This window comes from Petaurus breviceps, unplaced genomic scaffold (assembly GCF_028583685.1).
Source record: "Petaurus breviceps papuanus isolate PSGF00001 unplaced genomic scaffold, PetGlider_PUasm1.0 90849, whole genome shotgun sequence".
NCBI lineage: Eukaryota > Metazoa > Chordata > Mammalia > Diprotodontia > Petauridae > Petaurus > Petaurus breviceps.
Genome location: NW_027187361.1, coordinates 10,630,462 through 10,648,470, shown reverse-complemented (window position 1 = coordinate 10,648,470; position 18,009 = coordinate 10,630,462). Strand labels below are relative to the sequence as shown.

Genomic DNA, 18,009 nt, shown 5'->3' with positions numbered 1-18,009 from the left:
ATTTAAAAAAAAAAGATTTCTGACCACTAGGTTACTATGACATAGCTCCTACCCCTCAAGAGAGAAGATAATAAACTCATCTGTCACCTCCATCAGCACATGTACACCTTTCCAATAGGAATTTTATTTTGTTTATAGTGTCAGTACCTTAGCAGTGAGCCTGATGTAGCAGACATCTAATAACTGCTTCTTGATTGAAGGGGATTCTTACAAATTGAAGAGATCGGTGGTGAACTTCCAAAGACATGGGGATGTAAGTGTGTGGCTGCCATAAAGGTTTACCTATTTTAAGTAAATCACTTTTCCCCCCAAGTCTAATCAATCTTACTTTCTTGTATACATTGGGGGGGGAGGGGCACGGATCTTCCCAATATAAGCAGAAGCAAACAAGATTAGACATTTTAAAAGATACAAACGTTTATTAAACAAATCCAGAAATTAACAGGCATTATATAAATTAAACAGCAGTAATATTTCACTAGGGTTTATATACAAATCACAGTGATTTTATTGTGCAACAAATTGACATGACTTTGGACAGTACTTTTACACATGACTGAGGACTAGCAACCAACAATATTAATGAGTCTAAAATAACCTGGCCTATTTCTCATTTCAAACTAGTTATGAAATACACAAACCTGTGGAAAGTTATTATTTCCCACTGTTTATAAAGTCGTCAGGTTTGCCATAGAGAAGTGCAGAATATGGCAAATCTACATGTGAAATAGGACAAAAAAGAATCATGCTACAGTTTTTGTTGTTATTAAAGATGAAAAATTAGCTCTAGCATAAGGAAGCATTGCATTACAATTCTTCAGGACCACAAGGCAATGGGCTGAACAGTGGTCATCTTTTCACTACATGTAAGCCTTCAAATCCTGGTGCATCCATTAATCATGAGTTTAGTACTTAATTGTGTTTTCAATCAATTGATGATGTTTTGACAGTGGAAGATCAAGCCAGTTAACGTTAGTTAAAAAGTCACTTGCTAAGGTCATGGTGAGTTATGGAAATCTGTTCTCCACCAAATAATTTTCCATTCGTTTCCACTGCATTCTTACAATGCCAGTTTTATTCTAGAACCTTATGCTGGGTTGAAAATAAGCAGAAATGACCAATCCCCAACAATATGCATGCTCCTTGAGGGCAATGTCTGTTTTGGTTTTGCCCTTTGTATCCTTGGTGCCTAGCAAGAACCCTGGCACATAGGAACCTATTAAGTCTAGGTACTTAATAAATTCTTGAACAAAGGAATACTCTAAAAAATAAAGACATTTTGAACGTGCTTTAAAAATTCTTTTCATAATAGGTCCATTTTGTTCACTTAATATCCTTCACAGTGTTGTAGGGGAAGGAAGGTAATACATAGAAATTGCTCAACTTGTACAAAATGCATGATAGAGAAGTGAACCAAATATAAAGAATATTGAGGTTATACATTTCAAACCAAAAGGAAGAAAAAGGGGCATGGAGGCTGTCTCTTATGACTCCAAAGCAAATGACTGAAAATATAAAATTCTTAACTCAGGATAGTAAATCACTAAATCCTTTTGTTTTTTCACTTCGTTGTGTAGACACATTATGTTTCTAGCATCAGTCCTTGGTATCTGTATCTCTTCAGTTAACACCATGAGAAAGGTATAGAACCTTAAGACCCCACACCTAGACCACACACTTAGATGACAAGTCATCCTCTCAAACCCCTCACCTGGTTAGAGTTACTTCATTTTTTAGTAGGATTTACAAATAATTTATCAAAAATATGTGCAATTTCGAGGAAAGAAATACAAAGAATTGTACTGGAAATCATATAAAAACAAACCAATCATTCTCGGTTCCATATGCATAGATCTAGAATGGATATGTGTGTGTGTGTGTGTGTGTGTGTGTGTGTGTGTGTGTGTACAGAAGTATGTATGTTTGCAAACATCCCATTACTTCTATTCCTTCTGTTAACTCTGTGAGGCTGGTACCAGGAGTCAGAGTACATCCATTGCCAGCAATGGATATACTTATGTCTAAAACAAATCCAATTTCTGATGTGAAAGTGTGGAAAATCTATCACTGCGCATACATATATGGTAAATGTTAGTGCCATTTCCTCCTTGCTTTAATCCATACAAATGAAGACAGGAATGATAAATTTACCACCTGAAAATGAAACCCCCAATACACTCAATGTAGCAATTTATGCATTTTATAAATTAGAAATTTTGTAGTACTCAGACTCCAGAAAATACTGCAAACTCATGAATATCAGCAAGTCAAAAATCAAAATGGTACTTTAAATGGGGTACACACTCTGATATGTACCTCACAATTTTTAAAATTTTGCGATTATAACTGACGATATAAATACAAATGTCCAACTATACATACATATTCAGCTATTTCCCTAGCTACTTTTAATGATCATTCCAGGTTTATTATTTAAGTTACAACCAACTTTTATGTAACATCTCACTAAACAAAGTGATCATTTATGGCCTATTAATGAACAGTTAACATGTGGCACCTAAATAAAATCTTGAAATGTGCTCAACTGTTCACTCTGTACTTAGTAACACCATCAAATGTCTTTGAATTCTCTTTTTAATGTCCCACTTTTTTTCTACTGAAGGCTGATTACATTTCTGCAAAAGAACAATGTAACCAATGTTAACACATCTGTATTTCCTGCATATTTATTCAGAAATAAGGCAAATATATTTCATGCTTTCTATACTATTTCAATTGAATATCAACATTAAATTTTGAAAGGTAACAAGTAGTAAACCAAAGAAGTACACACACTAGCACACTGAACTTATATACAGTTTAAAGTCATACTCAAAACAAGCTGTTCTGTATACGATTTTTTAAAGGAAAAAGTTCCTTAAGAATGAATGTGATTAAAAAGTCAAGTGGCACTGGACTTGGGTTATTACTCCTGGTAGCTCTATGTTTTTGTCTCAGTGAACTATGGCAATCATTTTACTGATTTTGTTTTTTTAATATTAGATCACACTTTACCTCAGAAATAGATTGTTGAATGTCTAGCAACCTTTGGCCTTGATCTTAATACCCAACATCAAATAAAGGAGGTAAAGACTAAGGTCTACACAGTTCTATGGATGAAATGTATATACCCTTTTTAAAAGGTATTTAAGAATTTTTCTCATTGGGCTCTTTGTTCTGAATAGAATTTTGATGAACGTAGATCCCAGATATTTGGAAATGCTTATGTGGATTCTCTAAAGTTTGATATGACTGAGGATGGGACAATGACTTGTTTTTTCATGTCATGTCAGGTTTCTCTGAAGGCATTTAGGAAACTGTCTCTGAAGTTAGTTCTTTCTTTTTCTAAGTACAAGCACTAAGCTGAAACATGATAGGAAGTATCTTTTTGTGTTTTTTTCTTCTGAAATCTTGCTACTCAGAAACCAATCTCTGTGTCAAATGAGTATCACGATAAAAAAACTATCAAAATCATTGGATCAGAATATATCTGAGACCACTAGGAAGACCCACAAAAAGTACATCTCTTCCAGTGCACTCTCTTATAAAATGGTACCTGTGGATTGATTAAAAAAAAAATTTACATAACATACAAATCCAACAGATTTACTAAATAGTGTCTTAAATGCACAGTGAGTTAGGCACTTTAGGGGATAGCAAATTGAGAGGCACACTCTCATTTTTCACTTACATGAGTCTTATTTGCTAAATTTCTTCAGTGTGTGGAAACTAAGCATGTGGTGACTTAAGGGGGAAAAAAAAAGAAAAACAATGCAATACTCCAAAAATAATCTGCTCACTTCCTGGATCTAGTTCATTACACAGAACTTAATTCACATGAATAACTGCTCTGTTTTGCTATTTGAGCGCAATTAATGCATGCTCTTATCCTATTTAGATGCTGTGTGTATGCGCACACACACACAAACTGCATATTGAAATATATATATAGTATGTAAATGTATATATGTGTTTATGTATGTATGCATTATACATATGTGTATAAAAGATCCTTAGCACTGAGAGATGCTTCATGGGAAGTATTGTTGTGTTTACTTCTTAAATAGAGATAGGACATAATTAGAATACACTATTCTCGGCAGATTAGCAATAGGATTTTACAAACTAAATTTATTATGTTTTGCTGGGGGGTAAAAGTCTCTGGAGATTTCCATGGAATTTTAGAACAGTAAGAGGGATAAGAGTATAGAAGGAAGTGGGAATGTTTAAAATGAAATGAACTTATGAGCAGAGGTTCACATGTGACTTCCCAGAAATTCTGCAAGCTCCTTGCTTCTGGGATGAACACCTGTTTCAGTCCATATTTTGCAGTTCAGCCCTAAGTATCACCTTAACATCTGGCTGCCATAAAATACACATTCAAAAAACTTTTTTATTTATGTACATCATTGTAATGTCTAGAAACTCAATTTCACCCCCTAATAATACCATAAAACCCTAGGTGATCTTTGAGAGGGAAACAGGCTGCATCTGCAGAACTGAATAGAAGTTAAACCTCTGGGTAATTTACATGGTACATTGTATGCTACATCCTGTCACTTGTGTAGTTCTTCTCTCCCTAAATTAAACAGGGAAAAAAATCCACACGTGGCCAAAATCAATAGAGGCCAAGGTCTTGGATATTATGTGCCAGATTTATACTTCAACTTAAATAAAGAGAAGTCCCAGTACACAGCAGGATACCATAGAGCATGATAGCATGTGAAATATTTCCAGGACATTTTGTTTTCTGAACACTCATGAATCAATAGGGCTTTCATGAACTAAAGAAGAAACTTGTACCTCCTCTTCTTTCCTCGAGCTTTCAAGTACTATAAGTTACAAACAATGAAGCACTGGACATTTTAATTACAAATCTTAACATAATTTTTTTTTACAAAGAACTATAAAATGTTTAAGATGATGAAAAACTTATTTATCCTTTAAGAGTTGTATCTCCCCAAAGAAGAGACTCTTGAAAAAAAAATCTGAAAAATAAAAATCATAGACTCTGCAAAGTACAAACATTTACATCTTTGCACAATCCCTGTGCTTAGGTGATTTTGTTTTCTTTATATACATATATACTAATTTGTGCTTACAATGTCACAATTTTAGTATAAACTTAAAAAGTTAAGTCTATAACATAAAGCAAAAGAAAAAAAAGGTCTGGCATTGTGGAAAAGTAACAATAAGATAAAGGATCTAAAAAAAAAAAATCAATCTAATCAAATAATCTACTGCCAAGTAGATTTTCTGTAGTAACAGTTGTTGAACTAATGCCAGAATTATACAGTTAAAATTAAACTTCACCATCCCTCTAATATCATTTTATATAAATATGTGCATATATGTACGTGGAAACTTCCTCGTCCATGTGAAGGAATTTCTTCATGTTGGCAGATGCCCAGTTCTTTTCCTCAAATGTGCTCAGACCATTCCAAATCTTCTTCCAGTTTCTGATATTCAATAGCACAAATACAAAGAATTTTTGTTAGTTTTCCAATCATCAGCCAATCTTTGAGCTCCTTTTTTCAAAGCAGTAATATGGAAAGTCAAAGTTTCAGAATTATTTTCATAATTCTTATTAACATGACAAAAAACTTCTAAAACCAGTGGTTAAGGGGAACTAACAAGCATCAATGCAAAATTAAGAATCTGAAAAAGGATAGGCTTTAAAATTTAATATAACATGCTTTTATTTTCATCTATTTACCCACATAAAAGTCTAATGTTAATGAGGGAAGTTGTACAAATAAATGAGATTCATCTCTGCTTTAGACGGTTCAGTGTCTCGTCCTTTCTAACAATTCGACGGAGCTGCTAGCAATTTTTAAAATCAAGTACAAAACAGAGTGATCGAGCTTTTTTTCTTCCCTATCCTGAGCCTTTCGATCCCACCCCCATAGACACAATGGAGATGATGAAGAACATTTTAGAAAAGCAAAGGAAACCGTTAATTCAAACAGTTGGCAACTACGCCTTGTCGAAAATTATAATCGATATTCAATTCTAGGTTCCCTGTCTGAGAAGCATGATGACACAGTGTATAGAAAGCTGGCCATAGAGCCATGAAGAAAACCTGGGGTCAAGTTCCATCTCTAACACATATTATTGTGACCCCAGGCAAGTCACTTAACCTCTCAATACTCTAGGCAACTCTAAGTTGTAGTGAAGGTGATCTTTGTTATTGGTAAGAGGGAGTTCGATACATGAATGAAATCACTGGTCTAATCCCTATCCAATAGGATTGTTTTTTCCATAAAAAGGAACTATTATAAACTGACCTCTTGTGGTTGTTCAGCTCAACAATGGATATTATTTTTGCTGAAATTATTTACATACCTTATAATAGTATCCTTCCTGAATCATTTTAAATACACAGAAATTTCCTAATGAAGGAAGGATAAAGCAGGATACTTTGAATTCCACTGAAAGTTTTTTTTACAGAAATTCAAACAGGAACTCATTTAGTTTATTTAAAACAGTTATGCACAATTATATACCCAACTTTGTAAGAACACATCCAATGTATAGAGGAAGGTACTTGGTGTATCATGATAATAAGGTCAGTAGTTTTTGTTTTTTTGTGGGGGGGAAGGGTTTGGGGGAGGAATTATTAACAGAACTCTTTCCCATACTGATAAGAGTTTTTGGCACAAATATACAGGGGCAAGTGTCAGGGATCTATCAAATATGCATTATTTAAAAGATTTCTCTGTATACATACATATATTAAAAAAAGAACTTCAATCTTTCTAGACTTTTCCTGGCTTAAAATCACGAATAAAGTTAACAGATGTCAGAAGAATAAGCCTTATTTAAAGCAAGCAGACAAAATGAAACAGCCAGAAAGTAAACAGATTTTAAGACTGTCTTGTAATTTCAATACTAATACTTGAAAGTTGCTTAAGTTTTGTACAACCTAATTAAAAAAAAACATGCAAAAAATCAAGTTATTCATTTTAAGCCACAACTGGTCACAACCATAAAAATGATCAAACTTTATCAAGAGATGACAATAGGCTAGCTATTTCAAGCAATAAAGACAAGATCGTATTTTCCTACGCTCTGTTGCGCTCAGATAGCATAGTTAAGTTGTCCCAACAAAGTCAGATTGGTAAAATGGAGCAAATTGGAAACTGGGCAATTGTGGGGCCTCTGTTAACTACCTGGTATAGACTCTCCACAGTAATCATAAAAGCTGTTGAGTTAATGCTCATCCAAAAGGTTGCAGATTTCACGTAACACAGCCTATAAAGGAAGTATCATTGCATGGTAGCTTAAGACATTCTATGACCTGTGTTTATTTTTGAATAAACAAAACATCAATCTTATATATTTTGTTATTTACACATTACACAAGAGTAGATATGGTTGCACAATTCCTATTGTCATGTGAAAAAAAATTCTAAAGCCAGTGGTTAAGTGAAAAAAGCAAACCTTGATTTCTTTAAAGTGAGTCAGCATCATGCTGGAGGGTTTGCACATCAAAACATTTAATTACATATATATTTCTTACCCTACTATTCAATGGCTGCTTAGTTAAGCAATTTAATAGGCAGGAAAACAAAATTTTATCCCATGGATCTATGGTTTAAAAATGTAAAAAGCAGCACTTAAAAAAAAAAAGTATGGCAAATAAAGGTATACCTTTCCAAATGTGGTTCCCTGTACTCAGAAATTCTTAAAGATTTCTAAGTCTTTAGGAGGCACTGGTGGTGTCTTATTCCAGTCATCTTCAGGATAAGCTTCAAAATTAGATGTATCACCGTCATTGGATACCTTCGGCACTATAGGAGGCTAAGGAAGAATGCCAAATAAAGAGTATTAGAAGAAAAACAAACTTTGTAATTCACAATCAGGTATTATATTAATTGGTTTATTGACACTGTTTTGGAAAAACCTGAGTATTCTCCAATGCTTCGAGGACCTGTCCATATGGTTTCTCTTTCTACCAAAGTAGATTTAGGAAAGAGTCTTCAAGATTTTTTGTGACTCACAAATATATCATTCAACTGCCAGCTTGGTCATGAGTTCCTCAGAAGTTAGCTAAGCAGGTATTCAAATGACAGACATAAGGGCTTGGCCTGTATTCTAGCACAAAGCAAGAACCATTTTCCATCTTTGTTTGCCCTGCACCTAGCACACTGACCTGCACACAACAGGTGCTCAAAAAATGTTGTGTTGCACTCACCTGAAATCTTTTTAGGTTGGAGGTAACATAATGTAAACACAAAGTAGGTCATTTTTTAAAAATGAAAATGATAGTTTTATATTAAATGGGAGTTCACCACTAATACTATTAAATAGCTGTTAGGAACAATGTTTACTCAGGCATGAAGAACTGAGGGTCATGATGTTCTGGTGGAAAGAACCCAAAACTTGGGCAGGCTTTGAGCAGCTCTCAGGAACTCTGCCTCTGGCTGGGAAACCTTGAACGAGTCACTTAAAACTTCTTGGGTTTTAGCCTTCATTTTTATTATAGTGTATAAAGGACTTAAGATTAGTCTTAATGATCTAATGATCTTAACGATCTAATCAGCTTTAAGAATTTATGATTTCAATTAAACATTGTATACATTTTCTACATCTTATGGCAATGGAAGGTTTCAAAAGGGCACATTCTTTGTTACTTTGTTCATGGTTACCAGTGGAATTCTTTAAGGTCACAGGTCACAACATCTTCAGTGTATACACCTGTGTGTATGTATATGTATATATATGATGGCATACTTAATTAATACTAATACATATTTAGTCATGTACTAAAAACAGAACTTGGTAACAGAGTTTCATGCAACTGAGGAAGTATGAACTCTGGATCCTCCAGGTACACTATAGGAAGGAAGTCTAAGACACAGAAGCCCCTTAAAAACAAATTAAGTGGTGCAATTGCAGATTTGGGTATTCACCCTCAGCAAGCCCATACAATGACATTTTACATTTTCTGTTGGGTGCAATACTCTCTATTTTAAAATGACTCCTATTCAGATGTAAAGATATATTTTGATTCAGATAAATTCAGAGATAGCTCTTTAGTACAGAGACGTTTAAAAGGAAGTAATTTGCATAGCTGCCCTAGAGATCCTATCAATTGCATTCATAAATAATGTCCCAGAGTTGTATAACTTTTAGAAGGTCCTCCACTAAATGCTTTTCTATAAATGTTATTCTTCACTGCATATTGAGTCTTTTTTTTGTATTGTCTAATGAATAAAACATTTTGTATGAAAATGAACAAGTCTGAGAATTTCTCAGTTTTTTTCAGAGAAATTTTGCTTATTCAATTCAATTATTTAACACTAAAATCAGAGTTCTAACAGTATTTATTATTGGCCTATCTTGGGATCCAAAACTGGCTGGCTAAAAATGAATACTATGTCACTTGAACCCAGTGTTTTACCTTCAGTTTTCTCTGGGGTACCGCATCCCAGTCCACAGACCTGAACCACCGGTGCCTTTTTACGTCATCTGCTCCATTCTTCAAAAGAAGTAGAGAAGGCATAAATGCAAAGCTAATAATAGGCCATCACTAAGTTTAAGTAACTGGTGATGTGGAACATGTCAACATTAATTTATTTAAGAATAGGATAATAAGAAAACTTTCGAAAAACTGAAAATCTGAATCCATATGCTTGGCAAACTATATTAGCTCCTCCTGTAGCTTCTGTTGTGAACATGGAAAAGTCAGCATTTGGAGTAAATATGAATGAGCCTGTACTCCCAATTCATAATGTTACCCCCTTACTGCTCCAATCCCCAGGACCTAATTCACCAACCCATAAGACAAAGGCTACAGAGACAAGAAGGGGGTGAGTATGTTGGGTAGAACAGATGAAACTATTTTCTTAAAATAATATGTTCACTATTATTTTAAGAAAATAGTTTCATGTTCACTAATGGAATATCTATCCTTGCCTCTTCCAAGACAACAAACCTAGAGTGGATATTTATCTCAAAATAAGACATTTCAGAAACAATGATTTTAAAAATCTGACAAAGAATAATATAGTATTATATCTTTCACAGTTCAGAGATTTAAAAATTCCCTCTCCTTTATAAATAAGTTATAGGATTGTGACACAATAACTTTGTGCTTGACTTTGTAAAAGTTTTGTGCCTTAATCTTGCCTGGTTTTCAAAGGAGAGAAAAAGGAGAGAAAATTAAGAAGGGCAGCTGTACCTATAAACAAACTGGATGTTGGAAAGGCCCAAAGTTATGCAAATTTTTATAATTTCAGACCTACTAGGGACCTAGCCCCTAATATGTCAACTAGTCTAATACTGGCAAATTATCTTAGTATTAAAGTACTTGTGTTAAAAAGGCAGATGTATTTACTTTCCTTCTCTAAAAAGCCTTTTCCACGTCTGTATCACTAGTATTAACAATAGCAGGTAGTACCAGGAAAAAAAAAAAAGTAGGAAATGTAGGTGTAAATACTGAACACCATTAACCTACATTCATCTCCTGAATTTTAAAGATTTAAAAAAAAATGTTATGATATTTTATTCTCCGCGATATATTCAGCCCTGGAACCCAGGATGTGGAAGAACAATTAGCAAATTTATGCATTGTCCCCTATTCACACTGGAAAATAAAGTATTTATTTTTTTATTCCTAAAATACTGTTTAGGTTATTATTATAATGGTGAATACTTTTAAATAATTACTATTTCCAGGCCAGAATCATCACTTTCATTATAGAAATATTACTAATTAGGGCATAAGATACAGCTAATATTAAGCCTTGGAAATTAAGCATAAAAGGAAATGTGACCCCTGAATTAGTAATACGGTTTTTCTTTCAACTTTTAACAACTTATAAGAGATATTTGGTCATTTTCAGGAGAAATTAGATCAATTAATGAATCAAGAATTTATTAAGTACCTATTATGTGCTATTATGAAATAGTCCTTGTCCTCAAGAAACTTAAATTCAATTAAGGGAAAACCTATGCAATGTCAATAAAAGATAAATGGAGTGCACAAGGTGAGTGGTAAACGGATTCATAGTGAACTAAATGTTCAACAAGCCAATCAAACATGATTAGCATTTATGAAGACAGTATTTCAAAGAGCCAAGACATATTTTTATAATCAAAGAGATCAAAGACATACAGAAAATATACTACAATACTAAGGGGGGAGGAGTTGTTTTACCTTAAAAGCATCAAGTGCTATTTATCAAAGTGCGAATGCTTCATAAATGGTTTCTGTTTTCAAAAACCAAAAATGTCTAAATAATGATACACAGAATTTTTCTGAAAATTTTACAAAAGTCTCTTCAAATAGCATATATTCTGCACTTATGTTGCCTGGATTTGCCAATAAAAGTTATTCTAAAACAGCAACTTAGTTTTCATAGAATTCCAGAATCTTAGAGCTTTAAGAAGTCATCTCATAGGGGGCGGCTAGGAGGCGCAGTAAATAGAGCACCCGCCCTGGAGTCAGGAGGACCTGGGTTCGGATCCGGCCTCAGACACTTAACACACACAAAAAACCCCCAGCCATGTGTTATTGGGCAAGTCACAACCCCAACTGCCCTCCCCCCAAAAAAACAACAACAACAAAAAGAAGTCATCTCATACAACATCTTGAGCATGATAAATGTACTCTACAAAATCCCCAAGTGGTAATCTAGCTGTGTACCCATAAGTCAAAACAAAATCTTTTCCAGAGCTGTAAGTGTTGGGAAGCTGTTTGGTTTCTTTTTTCCCTGACATTGAACCAAAACCTGCCTCTCCGTAATTTCTCCATCCATTGATACTTGTTTTGTCCCTGGGGCCAAGCATAATAAGTCTAATTGTTCTTCCACATAATAACGCTTCACATATTCAGAGACAACTATTGTTCTCCCCCTCACCCCCATATCTTTTTCAGGCTAACCAACCTTTCTTTCAACTGATCCTTGTATAGCATGGTTTCCAGTCCCCTTCACCATTCTGGTCATCTTCTTCTGTACACATTCTAGCTTGTCAATGTCCTCCTTAAAATGTGAAACCCAGAACTGAACACAATAACTCAAGACATGGCCTGACCATGGCAGAGTACACTGAGACTATCCCTTCTGGATGATATATTTCCATTAAGGTAATCTAAGAAATCATTAGCTCATTTGGCGACCACTTCATCCTACGGAGCTTTTTTACCCAAAAGCTTTTGCACACAAGCTGTGGTTTACTTTATTCTAGTCTATATTGATAAAGTTACTTTTTTGAGCTGAATGACAAGACTTTATGTATATCCCTTTTAATTTCATTTGGACAACATTCACAGTTCATCTCAAACTGGTCCAAATTTTTTGTAGATGTGCTACAAAGTAATGTAAAATTAATGATAGTAGGGTAATATTGTATGCAAAGACACACACACACATATACATATGTATGTGTTTTGCGCATATATAAATCTATACAAATATACATGTACACACATATTATATATGTGTGTATACTTCATTTAGAACTTAAATTTTAAATACAAAACAAATTCATGCATTTCTCTCTCAAGTAAAATTGTAATTTAAAAATGGCATGCCTAAGACATTTAAAATAATGATGGAGAAGTGACTTAAATCAATATTCCTCTGGACCATTTTGTATCATTTTTTCATGACCCTCACTTCCAAAAGCTTTGTAACAGAGCCATGAAGTAATGGAAATGACTGAGAATAAAACACATCAAATTTGAGTCCTCCAAATGTATGGACCTTTCCATTTAGATGACATGCATAGGTGTAAATGGCAGTATACTCAATTGAGTTATTCTCACGCAGAATATTCTTTAACACACGAAGAAGAACGGAATACTGACCTTCATGTTTCCTAGTCGTCTTGTCCTGTCTACAACGAGAAGTTTCTTAATAAGGTCTCTATGATCACAAGAAGAAAAAAAGTAACAGAATTGGCACTTTTATCTCCCAAAACAAACACAACACACTGTTAACATACAGATGCAGGATAAAAATTGGCACAAAACAGCAGAGGACGGATTTATTACTCCATGTTCTCTTTCAGTACAAAATTTTCTATTATTAGGAAGTTCTTCTACTGGTCACAAATAATTCATTTACTGCTGGACTGAGAGCACTTGGCCTCGCTGAGGGAACAGAAGTGATTTTTCACTGTGCAAAATGTAGGTGTCGGATATGAAAATTAGGGCTGTAACTATGCCCTTCAGATAAGACAGTGAAAGGCCTCTTTTTAGAGTAAACATACCTGTCAAACTATCCTTGTAAAATAGAAGACATCTGTTTTAAGTAAGTCATTTTTACCCAGGGATCTATTTTTTATAGGTTTATCATTCAAAACACAACCCACACTTTCCATGGGTTTACAACATTCATGATAAAAACTTTGAAAACAAAACAAAACCTAATCCTGTATCTTCAATTACATGTTCTAAAGTTGTAAACAAATATTCTGAATAGGGTCAAAATAGATGTAGTTAGTTCTGACAGAAATGGAAAGTGGCCATGTAACCTTGGGCAAGTTACTTAACCCCAATTGCCCTCCAAAAGGCCAAAAAAAAAAAAAAAAAGGGAAGTGGTTGGCTAAACTTGCTACTCAATATTATAATATCAACAAAATTGTAAAGGATGAACTAGTAAGAGAACCAAGCTAGTATATAGATCAATAATGATACTCCTCTCCAAAATAGCTTCATTAATCCACAAAAAAAGGGATTTGATAATTAGTAAATCTGGTTTTAAGTAATTGCCACTCAAAGAATTGCCAGGGAAAAGGGTGGGTGTCACCTCTCCTGGCTGTTCATTAGGAAAAGTTAGAGGAATGAACAAAAATACAGTAATTGTTTTTAATTTAAAGAATTTTTTTCAGATACAAATTTTATAAATACAAAAAAAATTCACAAATTTCTTTGAATACTAAATAAATATATATATTTAATAAACTCTAATGAATTTTTCTAGATAGCCTAGATACAGCATTTTTATTGATAGGCAAAAAATCATACTCATGTGTAGTGTTCAAAAGATGTGCTCATAAAACAGTTCTTGGTAATTTAGTTTCCAAAATGAGCTAAAGTAGATTTCATTTATATTGATAAAACCTTTGTAACACCATGAAGTCTAAAAACCATAAAAGACGAAAAACAAGTCAAAGGTATAGAAAAAAATATTTTTTAAAGATATTTGACTTGTTTTACAGATTTATTATTCAATGAAATATGAGGTGCTGGTAATAAGAATATAAAAGAAAATTTAAATTTCTGGTCTTGTCTCATCCCATGGAACTCAAAGCATATTTTCCAACAGAAAAATCTAAAGCATGTATGAAAGCATATCCTTTCTGGCACAAGCTGTGCCAATATACATACTGGCTAAGACAACAGCTGCTCACCCATCATCTAAGCATCTTTTTGCCTCAAACCAGTTGTCAGGAAGAATCTGGAAGTAGCTAGCGGTGATCTGGTATCCATAAATTCAGCCATCAATATGCTGTCTATTTTTAACTTCCAAATACATTACGTGTGTGTATATACACCCCACACATACACGTTGTAAAGTATTTTCCCATATCATACCTTTTACTTTATTTTCAAAGCAAACATACATTCTATTCATTTGCAAAGTAAGATTTCACAAAGACGCAAAAGTCATTTTTGGCAGAAAAGAGATCATCCTAAGAGGAATAGTAAACCTTTTCCTTGTATACCTAACTAATGGGATTACCTTACATTAGCTGAATCTCCCCCCTTTTTATTGTTTTTCCAGGACAAAGACATTTTTTCTTTTCTTTTTTCTCCCCTTTTAAAAGAAAGTCTCCATTAAATGCTAAAGCCCTTGAAACAAGACTTATTTATTTCAAATGGAGCCCAGGGCCAGAGGAGCATGGAACAAGCTTGCACAACCCTTGGAAAACCCTCTACCTGGTGTGCACATAGAGAACTTCAGGCTCCAGGTCTGTCGGCTTAGAAATATTCACCCTCATGAAAATGACTAACTTTAACAATGCTGGAAGGAGTCCTCCAAAAGTGCAGTGTTTGTAAAATCATCCCAACCTGGCCGATGCTCATGAAAAATATTTAATTTCCACGGGCCATTTCAACATTTTTTCCCCTTGGGGGGGGGGGAGGAAAACCTCAGTTTTGCTACAGTTTAATCTAGTTTTACATCCATTTTATGAATACCAATATAGCCAGACTACCACCGAATCCTTTAAGACACAGAGGCAAAGAAAGCAAGAAATGATCCTGAATATCCCATACTATCTAAAAGTTAAATCTCTAGAAAAAAGTTCAGGTTGGTAGCTGTTTGGGGCAAGGAGTTCAATAAGGGAGGAACAGAATTAGCACATCACTGTTTTTCAATTTCTACAAATTTAAAGAGTCCGGCACCCAAGGGACATATAACAAACAGCCACCATCCCAATTTTCACACAGACGCCGACATTGAATGCTGTTAACACATAAAATATTCGTATCACAGGGATATTCATGTAACCTAAGTAGCTAAGTACCGTTGAGCTTATCAACAATACTGCCGGTGATACAACTGGTGAGAAAAGGAAGTCCGTCCGTCCATGTTACGCCAACACCTGTACTTGCTTATTTGGTGATGCGTGAAATACCTTGGTCTGGTAAACTTCAGGCAAAAGTGAAGTGCAGAAAATAAAAGAAGACAGGTCTTTACATTGAGGAGTAACTCAAAACCTTTCTTTGGGGCGGCAGAGATGACTTGGCGGATACTCTTGGACGCGGCACATGTGAGGCTGCGGGGCGGCGCCCTGTCGCACACGCCCTGCCGCGATTTTAATTAGGGGGCTCTTCAAGTGAATGAGCCAGCGACAAAGGACCAATTTACTTACTTTACATAGAGATCCAAATGCCTGGGGAAATCTATTTTTCCTGCAAGAATTTTCTGATAGATGCCAAAGGGGTTGTCATCAAAAAATGGAGGAAACCTGTTAAAGAAAAACAACACCATTTTTAGATGAGAAAAGAGAAAAGGACTATTTTACGGTGATTATTATTTTTGCCTCAAAGCAAGGAAGTAATTTATTTCACACGCATTCTTTCATCACACACTGGAATCATCTATATGTCAAGAAGTACTACAAATGGTTGTCTCTGGTTGGCAAAACGCACAGAAAAGACAGCACTGAAAAATAAAGCAGTCGCCGACCTCAAGGCACTGACATCCTACTGAGGGTGAACAAAGAATACACAGATACGTTGGAAGCAGTTTGGGTTGGGACGGTGGGGAGGGGAAATCTCTGCAAGGTTTGTGTAGGAGGTAGCACCTAAGGTAGAGAAGCCAGGCATTATAGAAGGCAGAATTGAGGTAGGAAAGTATCTTAAGAGGACAGAGGATGACAGAAATGGAATGTAGTATTGTAAGAAAATTAAGGAGGCCAATATAACAGATTAGTGTGTTAGGGGAGTAATACGAAATCAGGCTGGAAAGATAGATTGGAGTCAAGATTATGAAGGGGAATAAAATACCAAATATAGGCATTTGGATTTTATTTTAGAAGCCATACGGAGTCACTGAACTTAACAGGGGAATGCACATTAGGATCTGTACTTTTTTGGAAGATCAGTTTGCTAGTTGTGAGTTTAGAACCTTATCACCTTTTACCTAAATTATTATAACAGCCTCTTAATTTATCTTCCTGACTCAAGTCTCTCCCCACTCAAATCTATCTTCTACAATGTCTCCAAGGCAGTTTTCTTTTACCTGACTCATACATTTCTCCTTCCTAATCAATTGCTGTGGTTCCTTACTGCCTTTAGGGGAAAAAAAAAATTCTCTTTAGTTTTTAAGTCTTCTACAATCTGACCTCAACCTATCTTTCTAACTTTGCTATACATTACTCTGCTTCCTGCCTTTGCCATCCAGCCAAACTGTGACTCACACCCAACATTCCATCTCCCTTCTCCATGCCTTCCACTGGACATGGTCCATATCTGAAAATGTACTGTCTCCTTACCGCTGCCTCACAGAAATCTTTCTTTTCCTAAAAGATTCAGTTCAAGTACTACTTCCTATACAAAACCTTTCCCAATTACTCCAAACTCTATTATTCTCCCTTCCAAATTTTTATTATTTTGCCTTTTGTTTAACTACTTTGTATTTATTCTCTTTATATTTATTTCACATATATTTACATTAAATATGTGTTATGTGTCTCAATAGAATGTAAGCTTCTTGCAAGTAGGGGTTATTTCATTCTTCAGAGCTGTACTTTTTACTTGACTGGAGAGGAGAAATAATGCAAACAGGAGACTATTTAAAAGGCTTTTGAAACAGTCTAGATGAGTAATGAGGGTCTGAACTAGAGCAGTAAGGACAGATATGGAAGATGTGAAGCATCTGACTGGACATGGGGAGTGAGAAGAATGAAGATCTTGTACAGGATGATTCTGAGGCTTCAAACCTGGGTGAGTAGAAGGATGGTGGTACCTTTAACAGAAAAAGGTATGCTGGGAAAAGTTGCAAACAGAAAAAGAATTCGGGGCGGCCAGGTAGCACAGCGAGTAAGAGCACCGGCTCCAGTGTTGAGAAAACCTGGAGATCAAATCCCAGGCTCAGACACTTAGCACCCACCTAGAAACACCTGGCCGTGTAACCTTGAGCAAGTTACTTAACCCCAATTGCTTAGGGGCGGCCAGGTGGCTCAGCGAGTAAGAGCACCGGCTCCAGTGTTAGGATGACCTGGAGATCGAATCCGGCCTCTGATACTCAGCACCACACCCAGAAATAACTGGCCGTGTAACCTTGAACAAGTTACTTAACCCTGATTGCTTTAAAAAAAAAAAAAAAGAATTCTATTTTGGGTATGCTGAGTTTGATGGAAAGAATCTACCTAGTTTGTGGCCATTTCTGATTAGAGCTGAGTTGCATATTTTTTAAATCTGTCTTTGGCCTATTCCTTACCTATTCATTATGCCATTACTAGCTGCAAAAAAGGGTGAAACATCAATGTTTTAGACAGTCAGTACCCAACTTAACAATGAATAATGTTCAAAGAAACTGGGAACAT

General features: G+C 35.1%; 1 protein-coding gene across 4 annotated transcripts in view; it reads right to left on the bottom strand.

The window, feature by feature from the left end:
- Positions 1–399: 399 nt before the first annotated feature.
- PRKX (protein kinase cAMP-dependent X-linked catalytic subunit) overlaps positions 400–18,009 on the bottom strand; it is a 151,412-nt gene continuing 133,802 nt past the window's right edge. For 3 of the 4 annotated variants that reach the window (XM_069072835.1, XM_069072833.1, XM_069072836.1), the window contains exons 5-10: positions 15,832–15,927; positions 12,818–12,875; positions 11,895–11,990; positions 9,407–9,484; positions 7,654–7,803; positions 400–5,459 (exon numbers count right to left, since the gene is read on the bottom strand). In XM_069072835.1, the coding sequence (XP_068928936.1) occupies positions 7,678–7,803; positions 9,407–9,484; positions 11,895–11,990; positions 12,818–12,875; positions 15,832–15,927 (454 nt within the window). In that variant the 3' untranslated portion in view covers positions 400–5,459; positions 7,654–7,677. The remainder of the gene's footprint in view (positions 5,460–7,653; positions 7,804–9,406; positions 9,485–11,894; positions 11,991–12,817; positions 12,876–15,831; positions 15,928–18,009) is intronic. The other variant, XM_069072834.1, reaches the window with a different exon arrangement.